The 19051-nt window shown below is 41.2% G+C and overlaps 1 protein-coding gene across 2 annotated transcripts in view; it reads left to right on the top strand.

Moving 5' to 3' along the window:
- The first annotated feature begins 3281 nt into the window (after positions 1 to 3281).
- The window catches only part of RHPN2 (rhophilin Rho GTPase binding protein 2), a 29779-nt gene continuing 14009 nt past the window's right edge, over positions 3282 to 19051 (top strand). Inside the window, exons 1-3 of one of the 2 annotated variants that reach the window (XM_061469158.1) lie at positions 3282 to 3403; positions 13748 to 13863; positions 17092 to 17220. In XM_061469158.1, coding sequence (XP_061325142.1) covers positions 3335 to 3403; positions 13748 to 13863; positions 17092 to 17220 — 314 coding nt within the window. In that variant the 5' untranslated portion in view covers positions 3282 to 3334. The remainder of the gene's footprint in view (positions 3404 to 13747; positions 13864 to 17091; positions 17221 to 19051) is intronic. The other variant, XM_061469159.1, reaches the window with a different exon arrangement.

Below are 19051 nucleotides of genomic sequence, written 5' to 3'. Positions count from 1 at the left end.
TCTGCTCAGAACAAAAGTTTAATATTCAAAGCCGCCAGCAACAGGAGGAGAAATATGTAACTGTGTGTCAGGTTCAGAATTCAAGAGGCTACCCTGAGAAACTTCTCCCTTCATACAGCAGCATTCTAAGTACTTGTCCTGATAAGCCTGGGTGTCTCTGGGACAAAAGCTTTTTGAGGCACTTGTTACATGCTTATAGCTGCAAGGGCTGTAAAATCACAAAAAGGAAACCTTCTCTTTCAAGAGAGCAGAACCTGCCCTTACTAAATCAAAGCAGATTCCTATTCAGTATGTAACAGTGCATCAACAGACAGGAAATTAATTTCCCAAATCGAAACTATTTTCTAGTGGCCAAAGAGAAGACTGAAGATGGGATTGCATATATTCCCATAGTTTTTTCAATATAGGAAGGACAGGATTGACTAAGCAAGTGGTGTGATACAAACATAACAGAAATATGGCGCATAATGTGCACAGGTACATATGTACCACGTATATTGTCATGTGTCCAAATTCTGGTCCCTATTACCTTTCCTATCCTGGGATAAAATCTGGGACAATTCAATCTCTGCCTTTCAGTGCCTGTTTTCAGCTGGCCATTGCTAGGATCACCTGGCTGGTTTACCTGCGAAGATGCACGAAGCCAGATAGAGCCAGTTTTGTAACCAGAGGGAGGTTTGATGATGCAGAGATAAGATTTCTTGCTTTCAATCTCAATGCTTTAGGCACAACATACAGAAATTCTTTGGATGCAAATTCTTAAGCTTTTGGTGCTCTCTCATGTCCAGTGGGCCAGATCACCATATTTGCTCTTTCATAACATTAAACATAAGTATTGACCAACACCTGCAGCTATACGCCCCTTTTTCTGAGTACATGTGTCCAGATTCCTAGCCTGTTATTACTCAGTCTTTAGAATGCAGCAATTCAAACCTCCTGAGTAACATAACCGTGAGAAACTGAGAAAGTTTGTGGTATGCACTCACCTCTGTTTAGAAATTCTAATAGCAACCAAAAAGCTTCTGGAGACAAGACGTTTAACCAACTGGTGAGAAGAGCAGGGACATGTTACTCTGAGGGTAAATCAGGTTGTGGAATGTTCTAAACTGCAATTTACATTCCAGGGTCAGGGAGCACTCCTACCCCATCATTATGCAGTTCAGCCCTAGCTACTGAGACCACATAATCCACGTGGGCCTTTTGCAGCAATTCATGTTCACCAAATGCAGACAATATTTGCAATGACTTACTTCAGAAATCTGGTATCAGTCCTCACACAATCATGAGGAAGTACCTTTATCCCAGCAAGGGGAAGGCAGAATGTAAAGATACCATGGATTCAGGGCTGAGTTTGCTGCATAAACTTGCTGTGTGTATCACTGCTGACTTTGTTTTATTCAGAGAACCCACCAACAACAACAAAAAGGCTGTGTTTTGTCAACAAGACATGTTTAAAGTTATCTTTAGTATTGTACTGTGCAGAGACGTCTGCAAATTTGTCTTTTACACATGACCATGGTAACAGTCTCTCATGGTGGTGGTGACTTTCTGACCTTTTGGCCTGGCTACAGACTCTTGTGACATTATTTGAGCCTTTCAATGAGATCTGTTTTAAGAAAACCCAGCAAAAGCAGTGCAGATTCCCAGGATGATCACATTAATACTGTTTTAATTCAGTATTATACTGTTTTAATTCAGCTGCCAGATCATACCAGCATGGCCTGTGCTGGCAAATTACTATTTATCTCTCATTTATATTAATGTACTTACATGTATTTCATTGCAGTTATACACTGATTTGCAAGATTTCAGTTTTTAAATAACTTTTAATTTAGCAGGTAAATACATTTTCTAACACTTTAAAAAATAAAACTTTTTTTTTTGCACACTTTAAATAGAAATTGAAGCAAGTTGAACTGTTTTCCCACTTTCACCTATTTCTATTCAACATATAATTGGATATATTTATTCAGCACCTTTAGAACTATTAAAAAGAGGAAAAAAGTACCAGGGTGAGTGTGAACAAAGAGGCAGGAGCAGATCTTTGGATTCTGAGGTGCTGGCTCCAGTTTTCTTCCTTAAAACCAGTCAGCAGACACAGTTTAACTGAACTGCGCTGCCTAACTCTGGAGACATCAGTGTTTTCAAAGCAAGTTTCAGTTGAGGGTGCAATTGAAAAGATATTTTTCCTTTGATAAAGAAACATTGTCTCTGCAGATCTGTTCCTGACATAACTATACCACAGTTCTAAGAAAGATGAAAAAAGGGAAGGGGCGGGTGGGGTGGGGGAAGCAGGGGAGGAGAGAAGACAAGTTTGGTAATATTCATTTAAGTGTTTTGCTGTATTGCATCTTCAAAATACCTGCATAACTCTGATGGTTAAGCCTGGCTAGTAATAGAAACCAATACTGACGGTTTTTTTATTCAAGTGTCCACTAACCGTGAAAACGGTTACACAATGGAGTATTTCAAAGATGGGAGGTTTCCAGTCCAAACTCTGCAGATTTTTGCAATGCTGAGATTGAGCCCACAGCAGTTTCCCGGAACCGGGGCCTGTCCTGCTTCTCATCCAGATATTGCTGCTCTTATCAGGGGCCAAGACCAGAGCCTCTCCAGCCCCTCCGAACTCTGCGACCGGTGTCAGCCGTTCTCCTGTCCTCCCCTAGACGGGAGGCTGAGGCGCTACGGACGTGACCGTGCGAGCTTTGGACACTGGCCCACTAATGCCTTCCCCCTGCCCCGGTGTCGGGGGAGTATCCCCCTCGGAGTAACGAGCCCGGGGTGAGAGGCCGCCACCGGCTGGAAACCTTGGCTCCCATACGAGGAAGCTGGCCGTGACATGAATGGGACCGGGGTCCCACCCCGGGGGCTGTCGCCAGGCACAGCAGCACGGGGAGGACGCAGGGAAGCAGACAGAAGCGAGCTGTCCCTTCGGGGCGGCTAGATGGGCTCCGAACGGCAGCCAGCGGGCTGGGAAGGGCGAAGCGGGCCACCGGGCTGCGCTTCCAGCCAGTGCCGGCACCGCCCGTCTCTGGACGAGGGGCACCTGGAGCGCCCGGCCGCGGGACTTCAACAGTCAGCGGCCCGAGGAGCCTTGCACAGACCTCACCGGGGCCGCCCCAGCGCGGCGGAGCGGACACCGCTGCGGGCGGGGCGGGACCGGGCGGGACCGGACGGGACGGGACGGCGCGGACAGCTCCTCCCCGCTGCCACAGGGGTGGAGCCGGGCGGTGCCGTGGGGGCAGTGCCGGCATTTCCCGCAGGATCGGCGCTGCCCTCAGCAGTGCTTGTCTGGCAGCGGTAGGGGAGGGAGGGCTCGCCCGCCCGCCCGGAGATGACAGACGCCCTGTCTCCCCGCGGCTGCCAGCCGGCCGAGCCGGCGGAGGATGGCTACTTTCGGAAGGTAGGATGCGCGGCGGTCTGCGCGCCGGGACGGGCACTGGGGGCTCGGCAGTCCCGTGTCCATCTATCGCTACTGCTTTTTGTTGATGGAGAGTCGTGAGCCCCGTCCCGTGGAGGCAGAACGTGGGCGCCTGTGCTCTGGCTGACCGCTCTGCGGCGCTTGGGGTAGGGAACCGGGTGAACAGGACTGTCTGCGGGGTTCCGGCCGGCCGCCGCGGCGCGATCCTCCGGCGCTGGGCTTTGCTCTGCGGGACAGGAGCACTCGTACCCCCACAAAATGGGTGAAATTCTCCTTGGCAGCTTCTCTTTTCTTTCGCTGTTCTCTTCCCTGTTCGCTTCTCGCTGTGTCTCCTTGCTCGCTCTCTAGTAAATTGCCTTGTGTACCTGTAAGAACGTTTGGTGGAGTAAGGCAATGAAATTAACAGACTCGTTAGGAAGTTTTTAATGAACATCTGTCCTAATTACTTTTCAGACTTAGTGGGCGGCTCATGCCATAACCTGCACCTGAGCTCTTTCAGCACAGGGTAATTACAATGAAGTGTCTCTTGTCCGATAGCCTCTGGGCTGCTGTGAACTTCAGCGGGGGTGAAGGACAACGAGTGCCGCTTTCGGGAGCTTGGAGTCAGCCCTCCCTCGCTGCGTCGGCTGGGTCGTCCCTTGCAGCTCTCCACCTGCAACTATTGTTGATGGGCTTCAAATAGGGGTGTGGGTACTCGCAGGGATGTATATTGTGGGTCTGAGACAATAGACTGCTTACCCTATGGAGGGAAAAAAACCAAACCAAACAACAACACAAAGCCCCAAAACCCTCGTACATTAGGTTGTTGCTGCTTAAAGCAAAGATACCCATCCCTGCAGTGTACTTCAGCCATGACCTGGATTATGCAATAGGAAAGCCCAGACACTTTTCTCTGTGGCCTTCCTTACAGGCTGTTTGGATTTTGGACCCCAGTATTTACCAAATTCATCAGCTTCCAGGAGCTTAAGGAACGATACTGCTCTTTAGCAGAGGAACTTTTCACAGCTGAAAAGAGCCAAGTTTTACCTGTGCCAGCCAAGCTGCAAGGCCTTGGTACTGGTGTGTAACTAGAGGCTGAAGCAAAACTTTCTCCAAATCTTGTCTGGTTTCTTCATTTGAGTATAATATTTGTTGAGTAATCCCTGATTTCTTAGTAGTCCACAGCAGGAAATCATAAAGTGTGGCAAAGTTGTAATTATTTAGAGTTTTCACAGCTCTGGTTTCTATAGTACAGGATGCTCATAGGCTGCCTGGAGGCGTGTTAGTAAAAAAGTTGACTTCATGCACTTGTCAAGTTCATTAAGTCAGATAAATCAACTCTTCCACCTGTTTGTTTTTACTGATGGGGACTAACTGAAGTTTCATCATGAAGTTGTGGTTCCTAAGTCATAAAAGTAGATCTTCTGCAGTCAGACTTGCTGAGGGACTGAGACTGTTTTCAATTACATTGCTGTATGTGAAGGTTAAGCCCACTGGAAACAGCATCAATGTAAGTCCCCCATCCTGGTCAGGAATTAAGTGTTTCTCATATATGAAAATACTGTAAGATCAATTTTATACCTCATCATAAACAGTAATTTCCATTTTCCCCACTTTTGAATTACTTATGTCTTAAAGGAGTAGAAAATAGGAATCTGATTAAATCTGGGTGAGGCAGTGTTGCAGTGCAACGTTCTTGCATCTGTTCACTAAAATCTTTGAATGGTTTATCCAGCTTATAAGTGTCTTTAATAAAGTTGTGCACCTCACATCAGGCTAGATGCTTAAAGCTTTCTGTCCCAAAAGTTAGATGTAAGCAGGAAACCAGTATTCCTTGTTATACATTAGCTGGATGGTCTCAAAGATCAGAGCTTTCTTTCTGACTCAGTAGTTCTAGGAGAAGGGGGAGGAAAGGCAACCAAAACCTAAAGCATTCCCACTCCAGGAATCTTGAGCCAATACAAGCTGTGAAGCCAAGGAGATACATTGACCATAGTACTTTAGGCCTTACATGTTCACTGGAATGACATGCTAGGCAGTTTGATGTAACTGAAAGCAGTGATTGAGCTGTCTGTATGCATCCATGGGTCTCCCCCTTCTCAGAGTCCCTTTGTATCCCTTTCCCTTTTTCAAATCTCACTACTTCTTGCTTTCCTGAAAGGATTTCAGGGTTGGTCTACCAGTTTTGCTGGTGCAAAATCACATCAATTTCCAAAGCTAGTTGTCATGCTTTTAGATCAAAAGACATTTACTTAATGACCTTTTTTTTATGTAAGCTGTGGAGCAAGGTGAAAACAATTGCTTTGATCAGTCCTGAACACCAATGGGCTTCCAAGCACTATATGCACAATGAGGTTGACCTCCATAATTTTTAAGAATATTGTCCACAGTGACATTTTATAATTGAGAAAAGTTGAGCAGTTCATACAATAGCCATTTGGTTTAGGCTCTTGGTGTTTTCTTTGGAGGAATGAATTACTGTGTGAAGTATGCTCACAGTTTGTGCAGTGCCCTTTTGGGTGCTTTTTGGAGTCTTAAATACAGCATGCCAGAAAGCAACCCTCAGTATCCCCAAGATGCAATATGTAAACCAATTCATTTACTTAATTCTTGTTTAGCACCCTTTATCTCCTGTGGAGAGAAGGCCCTGTAAAACTATGACTGACTTTCTGTAAAGGGCCATGACCAGAAATGGGGAAACACATGCCCAGTCCCATTTCTTGCTTTGACTTCTGTTGCCACACTAGAAAGTCAGGCTTGCTCTGACTCTGCTGGGTGAGTCTGGGGTGTGATGGGTGGCAGCTACTGCGTGCAGTGCCCACTTGCACCATTCCTCAGACTCCCTCTCTCCATTACCTTCCAACAAGGATAGAGCTGCTTTGTAGAGAGCTTTTCCTCTTTCCCTTACCCCATCTCTGTCCATTATCTCTCTTTTTTTCCCTATGGCAAAGGCCTGTCTAACTTAAATAGGTAAAATTAAAATTAAATTATAGAGGTAAATTTATATAGGTAAAACTAGATTTTCCTTAAAAACTTGTAAGATGCTTTGAGCTGGCTCAGATTATTTATATTTTTTTCTTAAGACCTAGTTTTCAGTAATATACCTGTGCAGCCACACAGGGTATAGGCAACTCTGCCAATGTTGCCCCTATTCCTTTCCCTTTACATTTCCCCTCCAAACCAATTTGGTTAGCTGCAACTGAGCTTGTGAGGATTTTAGTTTTAAAAAAAAAACAAACAGCAACAACAAAATTCTTGCTGGTGTCCTGAAGAGGATATGGCAAAGTGGAAGCAGCACCTTAATTTCCATCAAAAAGAAGATGGAACTTCTGTCTATTAACCTTTTGCTTTCTGGGAAGATAACATAGCAGGGAACTGGTTCTGCTACTGTTCTGTTTATCTTAGCCATCACATGTGTGTAATTCAGTATATGCTGTGGTACACTGCCAGGGCAAACTGTACCCATACTCCTGAGTGGTGCAAGTGCTCTTGGACATCAGCCTCTTGCCTTGACCTCCTCTGTGCAGAGTTCCACATTCTTTCTCTGTTACTGGCAGCAACTGGTGAATCAACCATGCATATCCTGCATATTCATCCAAATTCTGCCCCACTCTTTCTTCCCTATGAAAGAGTTTGTGGTCAGCAGAAAAGAATAACAAAACTAATGATAAGAGCAACTTGTTTCAAAAGTAGAGTGAGGCATTTAAACAGGAAGGATTTTTCAAAAGACCAACAGTAATTAAAGCAGGTCTGTCCTTGTGTGCCACTTGGCTTATGCGTGGTGGTTCTCCCACCCTTGGGGTAGTTATTCTTTGAGCCTGTCGTGGTTCTGTGGATTGCTTGGCCTCTCAGACATCTTACTAGTTTGTGGTTTTTTTAGTTGCTTTTGAGTTTGCGTGGGAGAAACAGATCTCTCAAGTTATTTTTCCTTTTGTTTTCCTTTATTTCTTTTCTCTTTTCATTACAGCACTCACACACAATCACACACAGAGTAGGTTTTCACAAAGTAAATATCCCCAAAACACATCAGTATACAGAACTTGGGACATTTATCAAATAGTACTCATCTAGTCACAGGATCCAAAGCTTGTGTGGTGATCTTTTAGTAGAACTATGCCTGCGCTGTGGTTTTGGGTTTGAGGGAGCACATACAGATGACTGAGTGGGTAGGAGTGGACCAAGGAAGATACATCTAGCAAGTTCTTTCTACTGTATCTTTCCGATCTTGGTTTACTTCTTTGTAACACCTTACGCATACTGTAACTCTATAAATGCTCTCATCGGTCAGGAAGTTGCAGTAAATGATAAGAAAAAGCCATAGTTCACTGCTCAAAGTTGCCCTTCCTGTAGCTCTCCAAGCATCTGCTGGTGCAGCACTAAGCATCTTGTCTTCAGTTTGGTTGTTCTGCCCACTGTGCTATGTAGAAGGAGAGGAAGCTCTCCTCCTGAGAGCTAGCTTCAGGAATCTTCAGATTCTGATCAGTTTAATGAAAATGCTGATTTTAGTTTTCTGTTAAAGCTCTGGTTCCAGTGAAGAGGCTAGATACTTATCGTATAGACCAAGCTGATGATTCAGAAAGAAATACTGTATATATTAGTCCGCCCTGCCAAGGGAAAAGGCTAAAAACAGAACACAAGTAGTTTCATATATGAAGCACCAGGCTGAAAATGATGATAGGTATGGTAACCAATGTGTGAATCAGCACTCCCCTAATTAACTCTCTCCTTCCCCTCCTTAGCTTTTGGGGTTTCATCTGCAAGACTTCCCCCCCCTAACTGTGGTTGGTGTGTCAGTTTAGTAACCTGCTGCACCTGTGCTTCCACCATGGTTCAGCTCATGCGGTTCTTCTCGGTCGTTAGTAGCCAGGCAACCGTCAGCATTAGCATAGACACAGGAATATTTATTTGCCTATTTGTTCTCTCTCCCCTTGTCTGGCGGGACAGAAACAATGCAGTGATGATTCATCCCCCCCATGCCATATCCACTCATCATGTACAAATTCATAAACCCTAAGACTGAAAGTAGGCCTTCGTGTGAAACTGAGAATCATCTGAAACTTGGTTAGTCAAGAGACAGACATCTGTGAAGGAATGCTGATTTTCATTTTGCTTAGTGAGCAGTGTGACAAGATGCAATATTGTCTAGAAAATATGTACATGGAATTTAATACAATAACTAGTTCTAAAGTTGTACTAATCTCTGGGCCAGGCACTAGAACTGTGAAATACTTGTTCATGGCACAAGCAGGCCAGGCTCTGGAAGACCACATCTCCCCTCTCCCTCTGCCTCTTTTAACTTGGATAAAACAACTACTCTTGAAAAACTTGAAATGTTTAGCTAAAATTTTAAAAATTGAACTGGTAGAAACATGCCAAGAGAAACTTTAATTATAGTAGTGCAAAAATGGAAATAAATATAATAATTTAACAGGGCTTGGGATCAGTTCTAGAAATACTGGTGTGAATCATGTTGTTTACTATGATCGCTATTGCAGCCAAAGAAGTGTGCATAAGTGAAGTTGCACACACATTTAACTACCTGGAGGATATGGCCATTTGTGTACACTGCTGTGCTTGACAGGCAGCACAGGTTGTGCTGGCTGGAAAGGAATGCTTTATTTTAAGTAAGAAGGCACACCCAGTTTCAACTCTGTGTCACCTTCAGACAGTGTGTGGCTCATCGTAAGAGTTCAAACCACTACTTCGTAACTCATATTTATGTTAATTTCAAATGTTTACTGTGATTACTCATTGTTTGGCAAACAGTCAAGGTTTTTGTTTCCTTTACAATTGGATTTCTGATATTAAAAAACACTTCTGTCTTGAAGAAAGAACTTGGCATCCGAATTAAATATAACTGTTGCTTTATTTGGGACCCGTACTTCTGACAGCTATCTGCCCTCTGTGGCAGGCAATTTCTCAAGGCCTAAAGCCTAAATCTGGGAAAAAAGGAAGGTACTGCCTATACCCCTTAAACTTGGGAGAATTTGAAGGCTCCTTCTCTTCAGATAAGAGGTAAGCACTGGGGCCTTTTGCAGAAGCAAGATGCTGTCTGTCCATAGCCAAAGTGGGCTACCTGGCTCCAGGATTACTTAGCTACCAACTCTGTCCTCATGTAAGCTGTAGAATGAAATTTTCCCCCTCAATCCCACGTGAGTCCTGAACAGTCAGTCAGCCATTTCCTAGCTCTGCTTGAGCTCCCGCTGTTAAGCTGGCAGTCCCTGGCCTGACATTGACAGCATCACGCTGGGATCCCACAGGCACTCATAATACAACTGTTGGCCAAATAAGTGTGTGTGGGATGATTTTTATAAACTTAATAATAAACCCTAGTGGGATATCCTGCCACCTAAGTTCAGCATGTAGCTCTAACATGAGTATCTGTTTCAAGATGTTACCTTACTACATATATAAATAACATATGGCAAAGATCTGTAACTCCTGTGAGGGACTTGCCTCTGATAGTGACATATTACAAACATAATCAGCTTCCCAATTGTGCAGTTCAGCATTGTTTTCCAACCAAGCAGGAAGAAATGAAATGACTAGCTAAATGAACCTTAGGTTTGAAAAAGCTCTTATTTGGCTCAGGATCTAAGGATAATAATATTTGAGCACTTTCAACACTTCATAAAGAAGTGCAGCTGTGCTCTGAGGGGGGAAAAAAGGCTCTGAAATTGATAGCTGAGTTGACTATTTGAATTGTCTTCCTAGAAAAGTTGCTCAATTTACTTTTCACACAATCCCCAAATGCATGCAATGAAATCTTATATCATACTCCATTCTTGGTAATTTTTCCAACTTCCTTAGTAATAACTATTCCTTTTTAACTATTTTATTAATAATTTTACTGAAAGTGTATAAGCCAGGGTACAATCAGGTTCACTTCCCAAACAGTCTTTGCTCAGCAAAGAAATAAACAGTAATTAAAAGAAGCATCTAACATCCTGTTGACAAGAATGAAACAGTAGGTGTGGAAACAGCTGGGAAGTTTGGCTGCCAGATATGGTAATGAACTGAACATTAACACTCACAGTTCTTGGGATTGTCCACATGTAAACAAATGTTGTTTGGGAAAGGGATCTTCTACATGGAGGAAAGCAAAATTAAGCACTTTGTTCAATGTGTCTGCTAAATAACTTATTAGTACACAGAATCTGTGCTTTACACAAGCGGAAATCTTCCCCAGATTGTGTATTTCCCATGCCTTTTTGCAAATACTGGCTGTTTTCACTGTCCTCTGTGTGGGACTTCTCCAGTTTTCTGGCAGCCTGATTACAATAAAGACTTTAGGCCTGCAAATGAACAGAGATTAGCGGAGTGTCCCCATCCCCGTTCAGGATATGTGAAAAACATTTTTCCAAAATGTAAAGACTGAGTTCCTTACAGGCCTTGAGAAGTAAAAGGGAGGTGTGTGCTTGCAGCAGGTGAGTCTATCCTGAAAAGAGACTGTCCACAAGAAGCCTTTCATTCAGGAGACAGAAGTGCAGCACTTACAGGCACACTGAAGGATACCTCAGTCTGTCACTGCCTTGCGTTAAAGATTTGCGTTAAAGCTTCCTGCAGTGATTGCCCCAAAAGCCAGGAAACATCTCTGCCACTTCTTCTCTTTGCAGAGTTGAAGATCGCTGCACATTTGCAATGGCCTTAACACATTATTCATTGTGAGCTTGTTTGATTTCTGGGCTGGAGCTTGATCAAAGGTCTACTGAAATAAACACACTGCTTCTGCTGAGCTTCATTGGCTTGGGAATCAAGCAATCCATCTTCCTGCAAGTTTCACAGGAGTAGAGCTGTAAAGAAGTATTTGAATGATGTCATGGAACTTTTTGGCACACAGGAAGGAAATGGAGTTCTGGAAAGAAGCTGCAGCTTTATAGAGAAAAATGAAGACCAGGGCAAGTCAAAGATATTTTAGAAAGGATGCTAGGATTCAGAGGTTAAGAAAGAAGTTGGAAGAAAGCATTGCAGACCTGTACAGGGATATAGAGGTGGCAGGCTTAAGGTGAGGATCAAGTATTCAAGCTGAATGCAAACATCAAGAGGAGATAATTGTTGATGTTCAAAAGAAAATGGCACAGGTGGAATGGAAGGAGAGAAGACTTTGAATACCAGTAAGAAGAGAAAGATTATATAGCACAAAGTGAATTAAAAACAAAGGAGGAAAAACAATGGCAGGCTGAAAAAAGAAGCAGGCTCAGAGCAGGAAGCAACTTGTGGATAGAAGACCACATTGTACCTTTAAATTTGCCTTGCTTGTGTCTCTGTATGCGTGTAAAGAAGCATAAAGTATTTGGTAGTGAAAGGACTACTTTTAGTCTGAGATGAATGAATGAGTTTGCTACATGTGCATGTCCTCTCCAGTAAGAGCTTCATCTTCTATGAATTGTGCCTGCTGCCAGTGCTTTCTCAACAAAAAGAGCATATAATCTGCACCCAAGTTTTAGCTTCTGCTGCAATTGATCTTTCAATCCAGAAACACTTCTGTAGTAAGAGTAACTTAACGTGGTATGCTTTTTCAAGTTGTCTGGCAAATGGTGCTTTTGAATATCTGAGCACAAACCTGTGATTTTTACCTATTTATAACTTTTAAACCAGAAATATAAATTAACAATATTGGGCTATGTGCTTCCTAGTTGAACTAGTGTAATCTGGATTGATCCAATAATTTCTCTGTTGTCAAGTCAACTTGCTTTCACTTGCCAACGCAAATAAGAACTGAACTTTGAGTAGATTATCATAACTTCATGTTCTATTTAAATACTTGGTTTTGTTGTGCTGGTATGCCATTGCCTGACCACTCATAATTAGAGCTCGTTGAGAGACTTCTAAATGCTGTTATAGAAAAACTCAAATTTTTTGAGTCAAAACTAAGAGGGAGAGGTCCAAAATAGTGCATAATTTAGTGGCTGGAGTGCTTGAGGGAAGACTTGTATTGGACAGATCTGAGCCTTCTAATTGTGTAATGCACAATCCAGTAGGACCCTGACAAGTTTTGTAATGATACTCAACCAGGCCACTCAAAAGGACGCACTTTATTTAAGCACTAAAACAGAGGAGTCTTATTAGCTTCAGAATCAGTAGCTAAGGCTGCAGGGAAGTGCTGGTTGGCTATAAATGTGTATTCAAAGCTATTTTAGACTTTAAAGTGGGGAGAAGGGGAGATATAAAAGGTAAAAAAGTGGAAGTGAAACTTCTATTTAAGAAAGGTGTGAAGGTCACGTTTCAATGACAAACATGCAATCCTATTAATCTATAACAGTTTTAGCTTATGAGTGGTCATCAGAATACAATGGCTCAGACCTGCTCAAACACAGGTTCCAGTTTGAGTCTTGTGCTTGTGTAAGGTACGCAAATACACAGGAGCATTTCGGTGAATTCTGGGAGTTATGCTTTACTTTAAGGGCTTAATCTGATGAGTGTCTGAAGGTGTAATCATAATTTTAGCCTGCCAAACTCCGTTATTCCATATCTCATTTTATCTTACACCATCTCATAGTATTCCATTTCCCATCTTATTTGATACTGAGCAATCAATATATAATATTTGTTTGGACAACAGGTAACAAGAAAAACTAATGGGCAGATGAATCATTCCATCTGGCACTCTGAGAATGTACAGATGAAATGACTTACAAAGCCTGTTCATATTTTACATTTTTGGTGCTGTTGGGTTGCGGCAGGGTAGGCTTCAAGACCCAAGAGCATTTCCTGGGTGTGAAGAAGAGTTGTGCAGATAAGCAGAGATGTAAAGAGAGGAACACAGGGAAGGAGGGTTACTGAAGTTCTGAGCACCAGAAGAAACAAGAGCAGGTATCTTTAGAAGGGTACTTGAGACTGTGAGCAGGGATGCCGCCAAAGCCTGGTCTTGATAGAGTGGTATTTCAAGTCTGTATACATCCCAGTATGGAACCCTGATATTTTGCAAAGGTTAAGCAGACACTTTGACTGGAGTTATTGCCTGGCCAGATACTGTTTCTATGAAACCCGTAGAAACATAATATTGCTCTGTCAAATGTGGTTATCATTGATAAACACCTTCAAAAGACATTTAGGGGAGAACAGGCTGGCTCACACATGTACATACGCTTTAAAACAAATATTTTCTGCCTGGATTTTAATGTCAAATACTTTGGTCATGGTGTGTCTTTTGCTTTTAATGACAGAGTTTGAGAAAAGAAACATTGTCAGTCATTCATCACTGATGTCAGTCTCATTAATTCATATCTAGGTAATATGTATCCATACAGAACCCACCCGTTTATGTTCCTCCAAATTTAGCCTTCCTCCCTTTTCAGTCTCTTTCAACAGCAACAAAAAAAATAATAAATGTTTCCTTAATTCTAGGGATGTAATCCTCTTGCTGAGACTGGACGAAGCAAACTGCAAAATCAAAGAGCTGTCCTAAACCAACAGATTTTAAGAGCAGTAAGAATGAGAGCTGGTGCTGAAAACCTTTTAAGGTATGTGTCATGACTTCCTAGTTTTCTTGCCAGAGCAACACTATTTAAGTCTCTTAGCTATTGTTTTTTCCCATTCTGCTTAACTGCTGCATAAATTACTGCTGGATGCTTTGTAAATCTCCCTGAAGGTTTTTTTAATGATGTAACTCTGCAGAGTTATTACCTGCTATGAAGTACACTTCCAAAGCTGCTGTGTTGTAGCAAGTGAACTGAGGATAGAATGTCTTGTGTCGCTCTGTTTGATCAGCTTTATTGCTAGTGTTAATGGCAAGTGAATCTTCCTGAATATTGTAATGACTCCTTTTTGCACTTTAAATCAAATAAAGGTATTGTTGCTATGCTGTTGCTTTTTTCAAGATCCTTCAGGTTTGTGCTCCATGGTAGAAAGGACTATCAGTTGCTATATTTATTCCATGTAGTAGTGATACAGGAGTAGCAGGGTAGCACACGTCTTATTTGAGGTGGGTTGCAGTTGCCACCGAATTCTCCTACAGCTTGAGGTAACTGGAGGAGACTTTGCCCTTCATCTGTTATATTTTGTACACCAGTTTTTATATATATTTTTTAAAGATACAGTTTCTTACGTGGCTGTCCCCATAGGAATAGCCTTATGTTGACTCTGTCCTCTATCCTGTGATTAACTGCTTAGCAAATAGACCTGTAAGCTTTCCAACAATCTGTCTCTCTGTTACACAGAAAACCTGAAAATTTCCCCAATACTTATCTGCAGTAATCTATAGTGTCTACTTCTCTGCAGCCGGAGCAACAACAGGTCTCCAATAACAAAAACCTGATCAATATACTTCCCTTAGAGAAATGAAAATACTTGGATAAATTCACTGTTCTTAAACTTGACATTAATTGATAGCCAGTCATCTTTGTCTGTTACCTGCCTTTATCGCCAGTCTTGGCAAGAGAGGCAATGGGTCCAAAGCTTGTGTAGGTTTAGCCTCTGATTTAATTTTGCTTTGTTTTCTGGTCATTGACTTAAGGAATAAGACTTTGGGTCTTCTGCTATCTAGCAAAATTCTTATCTGCTTTTGAAATTGAACACTGTACATTCAGTAGATGTTTCTGCATGTCAACTCAGGAGTGTTTTGGAAAGGCTGAAGAGATGACTAATATCAAATATGAACACTGATTACTCTCACATTCAGCTTAAAGATGTCCTAAAATTTGGCTGTGAAATACTGAAGTTGCTATTGGCAAGACTGGGAACTGAGCCTGTTCGGAGAGCAGAGGATCAGACTTATTCTAAGCTGGATAGATCTAAGCTATTAATTAATCTAGATTCATTTATACTGTTAAAGCTCACTAGTTCTTTGAAAAGAAGCAATTTTAAAAGTAACCTGACCACTAGATAGTTTACATGACTAGACGTATTTACAGGCTCCTAAGGAAAAACCCAAATAAACAAGCTCTGTGTTTTCAGATTCTGTTTGCTTTTCAAGTTCTAAAAGAAGCAAACTGATTGCTGTTCACAAGGAGCCTCCTGCAGTAGGATTTATGGAAAAACTGGAAATGCAGGTTTCTTTACTTTTGGCTGAAAGTAAACACTAGGCTTGAAACAAATGATCCATCTAGCACAAATACTTTTGTTGTTAGAACTTCTGAAAGTCACCCTCTCCTTTTCATTGTCTTTTGTCTGGAATTTCCGAGTTAAAAGTGAATTCACAGTAGACTTGGGTCTTGAGGATATCACATTGCTCCTGTTACTGTCTTTTGCTGTTTGTCCTTACAAAGTATGTCTGCAGTGCAAAAAAAAAAAAACAACAAAACAAACAAACATGGAAAGGTAATTAAATAAACTCTAAATTGGCATGGATGTTGAGAGCAATTTAGCCATATTAGAGAAGTTCATCTGGGTGGAATGCTGGGGTTTCTGAAAAAAAAATTAGAACCCATCCCCATCCTGTGGAGGATGGTAAGCTACGCCAAACATGAGGCCTTAGTGCCATAATTAAAATACTGAGATTGCCCATCTACCTCTATGGTGGTGCCTTTAGCTTCAGTCCACTGTGTATTTGTGTCCAGTTTGGCTTATACAGACAGCAGATGTTAACATTGCTTAGTTAAAGCAATCTCAGGTACTCAATAAAGTACAGCGCAGAAAGTTGACATATTACACAGATTTATAATATGAAGTACGAGTTTACAATTTTAGCCTTGGAATAAGTAGTTCTTCACCAGGGTGTTCTGTAAAATTGGAGAATTGTTCCAGTGGAGGCTGGATGTATAAGAGGGTTGTTCATAAATATTTATGAATGACAATTTTGTCTTAAAGGTAAATGCAAAATGCTGCAAGCTTATTTTAAGTTTGTTACTGCCTAATGCTTTGTACTGTCTAATATGGGGGTACAATAATCTTAAGCCTGGGTATGGATCAAGACCTTTTGTCTTAAAATCATACCTGTGCTTATAGATAAGTTTAATACTCTAGAAAGCAGTGATACTGTATGGAGAATCATGCTAGAAATAGTAAGATAACATCCTGAAATACACAAATAAGAAATCACACAAGTGCTCTGGGTTGCTAAATACCAATAACCAATGTGCTAACAGTTCAAAATGTTGTCATGGAAATGTATAAATGGCAAAGGAAACAAAAAAAAAAGAAAAATCCTATTTGAATCTGACAAAATAAAACTACAGAGTAGTTTGTATTGCGTTAAAAAGAAATATCTTTCTACCTGTATTTTTGGTTCTAAAGCATTCTGCAGTAATAGTTTTGTGAGAAAGTTGTTTTCTTGTATTCATATGATGAGAAGTCTCAACTTGCTTCAATTTATAATTCTATTCATAATTCAATTTACAAAGTGGGGAAGTACCTCTTGTAAAAGTATCTCCTGACTCCCCCCTACCTCCACCCTCGTATCTTCTTCTATGAAAATATCACATAATCTGAAAAACAGGATAGTGATTCTGTTTAAGATGCTTTAGTATTAATGTATCTGAAAATGAGCCTGACACCCTAATCACACTAAAACCCTTTTGCACGTAGCAAGCCTTTTATGTATCTGTGTGCTGTTATCTGTAAAATATCCTATGCTTTCTCTTGATATAAAAAACTAATAAATTCTGAAGTTCTTGGTCTTACAACATCTCTTAAGGAGATAAAAAGAAATAATCTTAAAAATGCTGAGAATGCCAGGAAGGGGCTCAACTGAGCTTAGGCACAAAACTTTTCCTCAGCAAAAAAAAATGAATTATGTTCCTTTCTTTCTGCAGAGCAACCACCAATAACAAAGTAAGAGAGCAGGTACTACTGGAACTGAGTTTTGTAAACTCGGACCTGCAGATCTTAAAGGAGGAATTGGAAGGACTTAATATCTCAGTAGAAGTTTATCAAAACTCAGAGTAAGTATACAGCTAAGTTACTCAATTATTAACAGATCTTCTGTTTACCCTTGGAAACAAAACTGTTTCTAGGTGAATGTGAATGCTGGAAAACAATTGTGTGAAAGAGCAAAGAGCTTGATATGAAGAGAACATTTGATGGCAGATTTGTTGACTAAGGGTTAGTCTGCATATTTGTCTTTCACTTGGGAAAGGTATGTACCACTAATCCTTAGATATAGAGTTCCTTTGTGAAGCAGAGGATTGCAAGAACTGAAAGCTCTTGGGCCTGTATGGGGAGACACATGGTCCCTAGCAGAATTTCCAGTACTAGAACTGGTTCAGTACATTCTGGAGTGAACAAACCTCGTGATCTAACATCTGTTCTCAAATGCAGTGAGTGGAGCAGTCCTCTCTTCAGCTGGAGAACACTGAGTTGGAGTTCAAAGCAGACTTGAAATAATATTTAAGGTGTGCAATTCAGTAATAGAAATCCGTAAATTAGCAGCTGAATTTTTAGCAGGTGAAGCTGGACTTCTTCTAAGATGTTTTTACAACTATAAACAGCACACTGAACTTCAAATTGTGATAGATTCCTCAAAGAAAAAGCTTCAAAAGTCAAAGAGTATTTATTGTCTGAATACCGCAGTGATTTCTCTATCTGGTAGATACCTTGTTGCTTCAAAACCTAAATATTTGATTAACACTGGCAGCTGAAAACATAAATTGAAGCGCTTCATATGATATATAGATATATGTATGGTATAATTTGGAGTCCCTCTTAGCACTGTTCTCAGGTCTAACTTCTAGGTGGACTATAAAGAGTTCTTAATGTAGAGTGACCAAGCACATTTCCAGTGGTGTGTCTTTCAGCTGAATAATGACCTGATGTACCATATAATTTAATTTTTCTGAAAATGTGCCGAAGTTCCGGCTCTCCACCCCCATGAAAAACTTTGACAATTATTTGATACGAAAATGTTTTGGTGTTTTTTTTTTTGTTGTTGTTGTTTATTTCTTTTTTTCTCATTCAAGATTTTGCCGGGCTTCATAGATGTGTGAAGTGTAGAGAGCAGTAGGAAAGTTATGGCTGCGTGCAAGACTCCAGAAAGGATATTCCTTTTTCTAGCTAAGGAATATTTGAAATACTTGAATTCTCAGTGAAGGGTGAGCAGTAGGTCAGACCCCAAGGCAGGTAGAAGCCTTGCAGTTAGACAGTCATTCTGTCTAACTAATTATTATAACTAACTTATTATTAGCTTTTTCTCTCTTGATCCTACTTCCCCACTCAGCTTTGAACAGTGTTTTGCTTTTCTGGTACTGTACATTCTAAGCTCTAAATGCTTTTTATGTTCCATCAGCTAAAATAATTCACTCCCTCCATAAATGCTCTCCAGCCTTTAATAGCAAATAGCAATTAATAGTTGCTCTCTGAGTCTATTGTGCATATAGTCATGAACTGTCACGCCCATGGTACTGGATTACGCTGTATTGTGTTACACCAATCTGAAGGGTTGGACTTCCGAGTACTTGCGCACATCTCAACTGGATTGAGAAGTATGACGCCATTTCTACTCACTTATGGGAACCCAGGATCACCTCCCTAACTGCAGAGCCCCCCTAGAAACTGAAAAAAATAGAAATAGAGTTCCTTTGAATGACAAATGTTGGTGTCCACAGGGAATGTGGGTAGTATTAGAAGTCATTAAATCACTAAGTTAGGATTTCTTTTGCATGTGTCTCACTTCCTTTTGGGGGAAGTGTTGATATAGTCTATTGTAAAAGTGGTGGTGTTTCTTCTAAAAGCCTTATCAGATATCAGATCATTTACACTACCTGCAGTGGTATTTTG

This window comes from Pezoporus flaviventris, unplaced genomic scaffold, assembly GCF_033815535.1.
Source record: "Pezoporus flaviventris isolate CSIRO_AGI_PZ_B2104156 unplaced genomic scaffold, CSIRO_AGI_Pfla_v1 ptg000054l, whole genome shotgun sequence".
In the NCBI taxonomy this organism is placed as follows: Eukaryota; Metazoa; Chordata; class Aves; order Psittaciformes; family Psittacidae; genus Pezoporus; species Pezoporus flaviventris.
The sequence above is the reverse complement of the archived record's forward strand: the minus strand, read 5'-3'. Positions and strand labels throughout refer to the sequence as shown.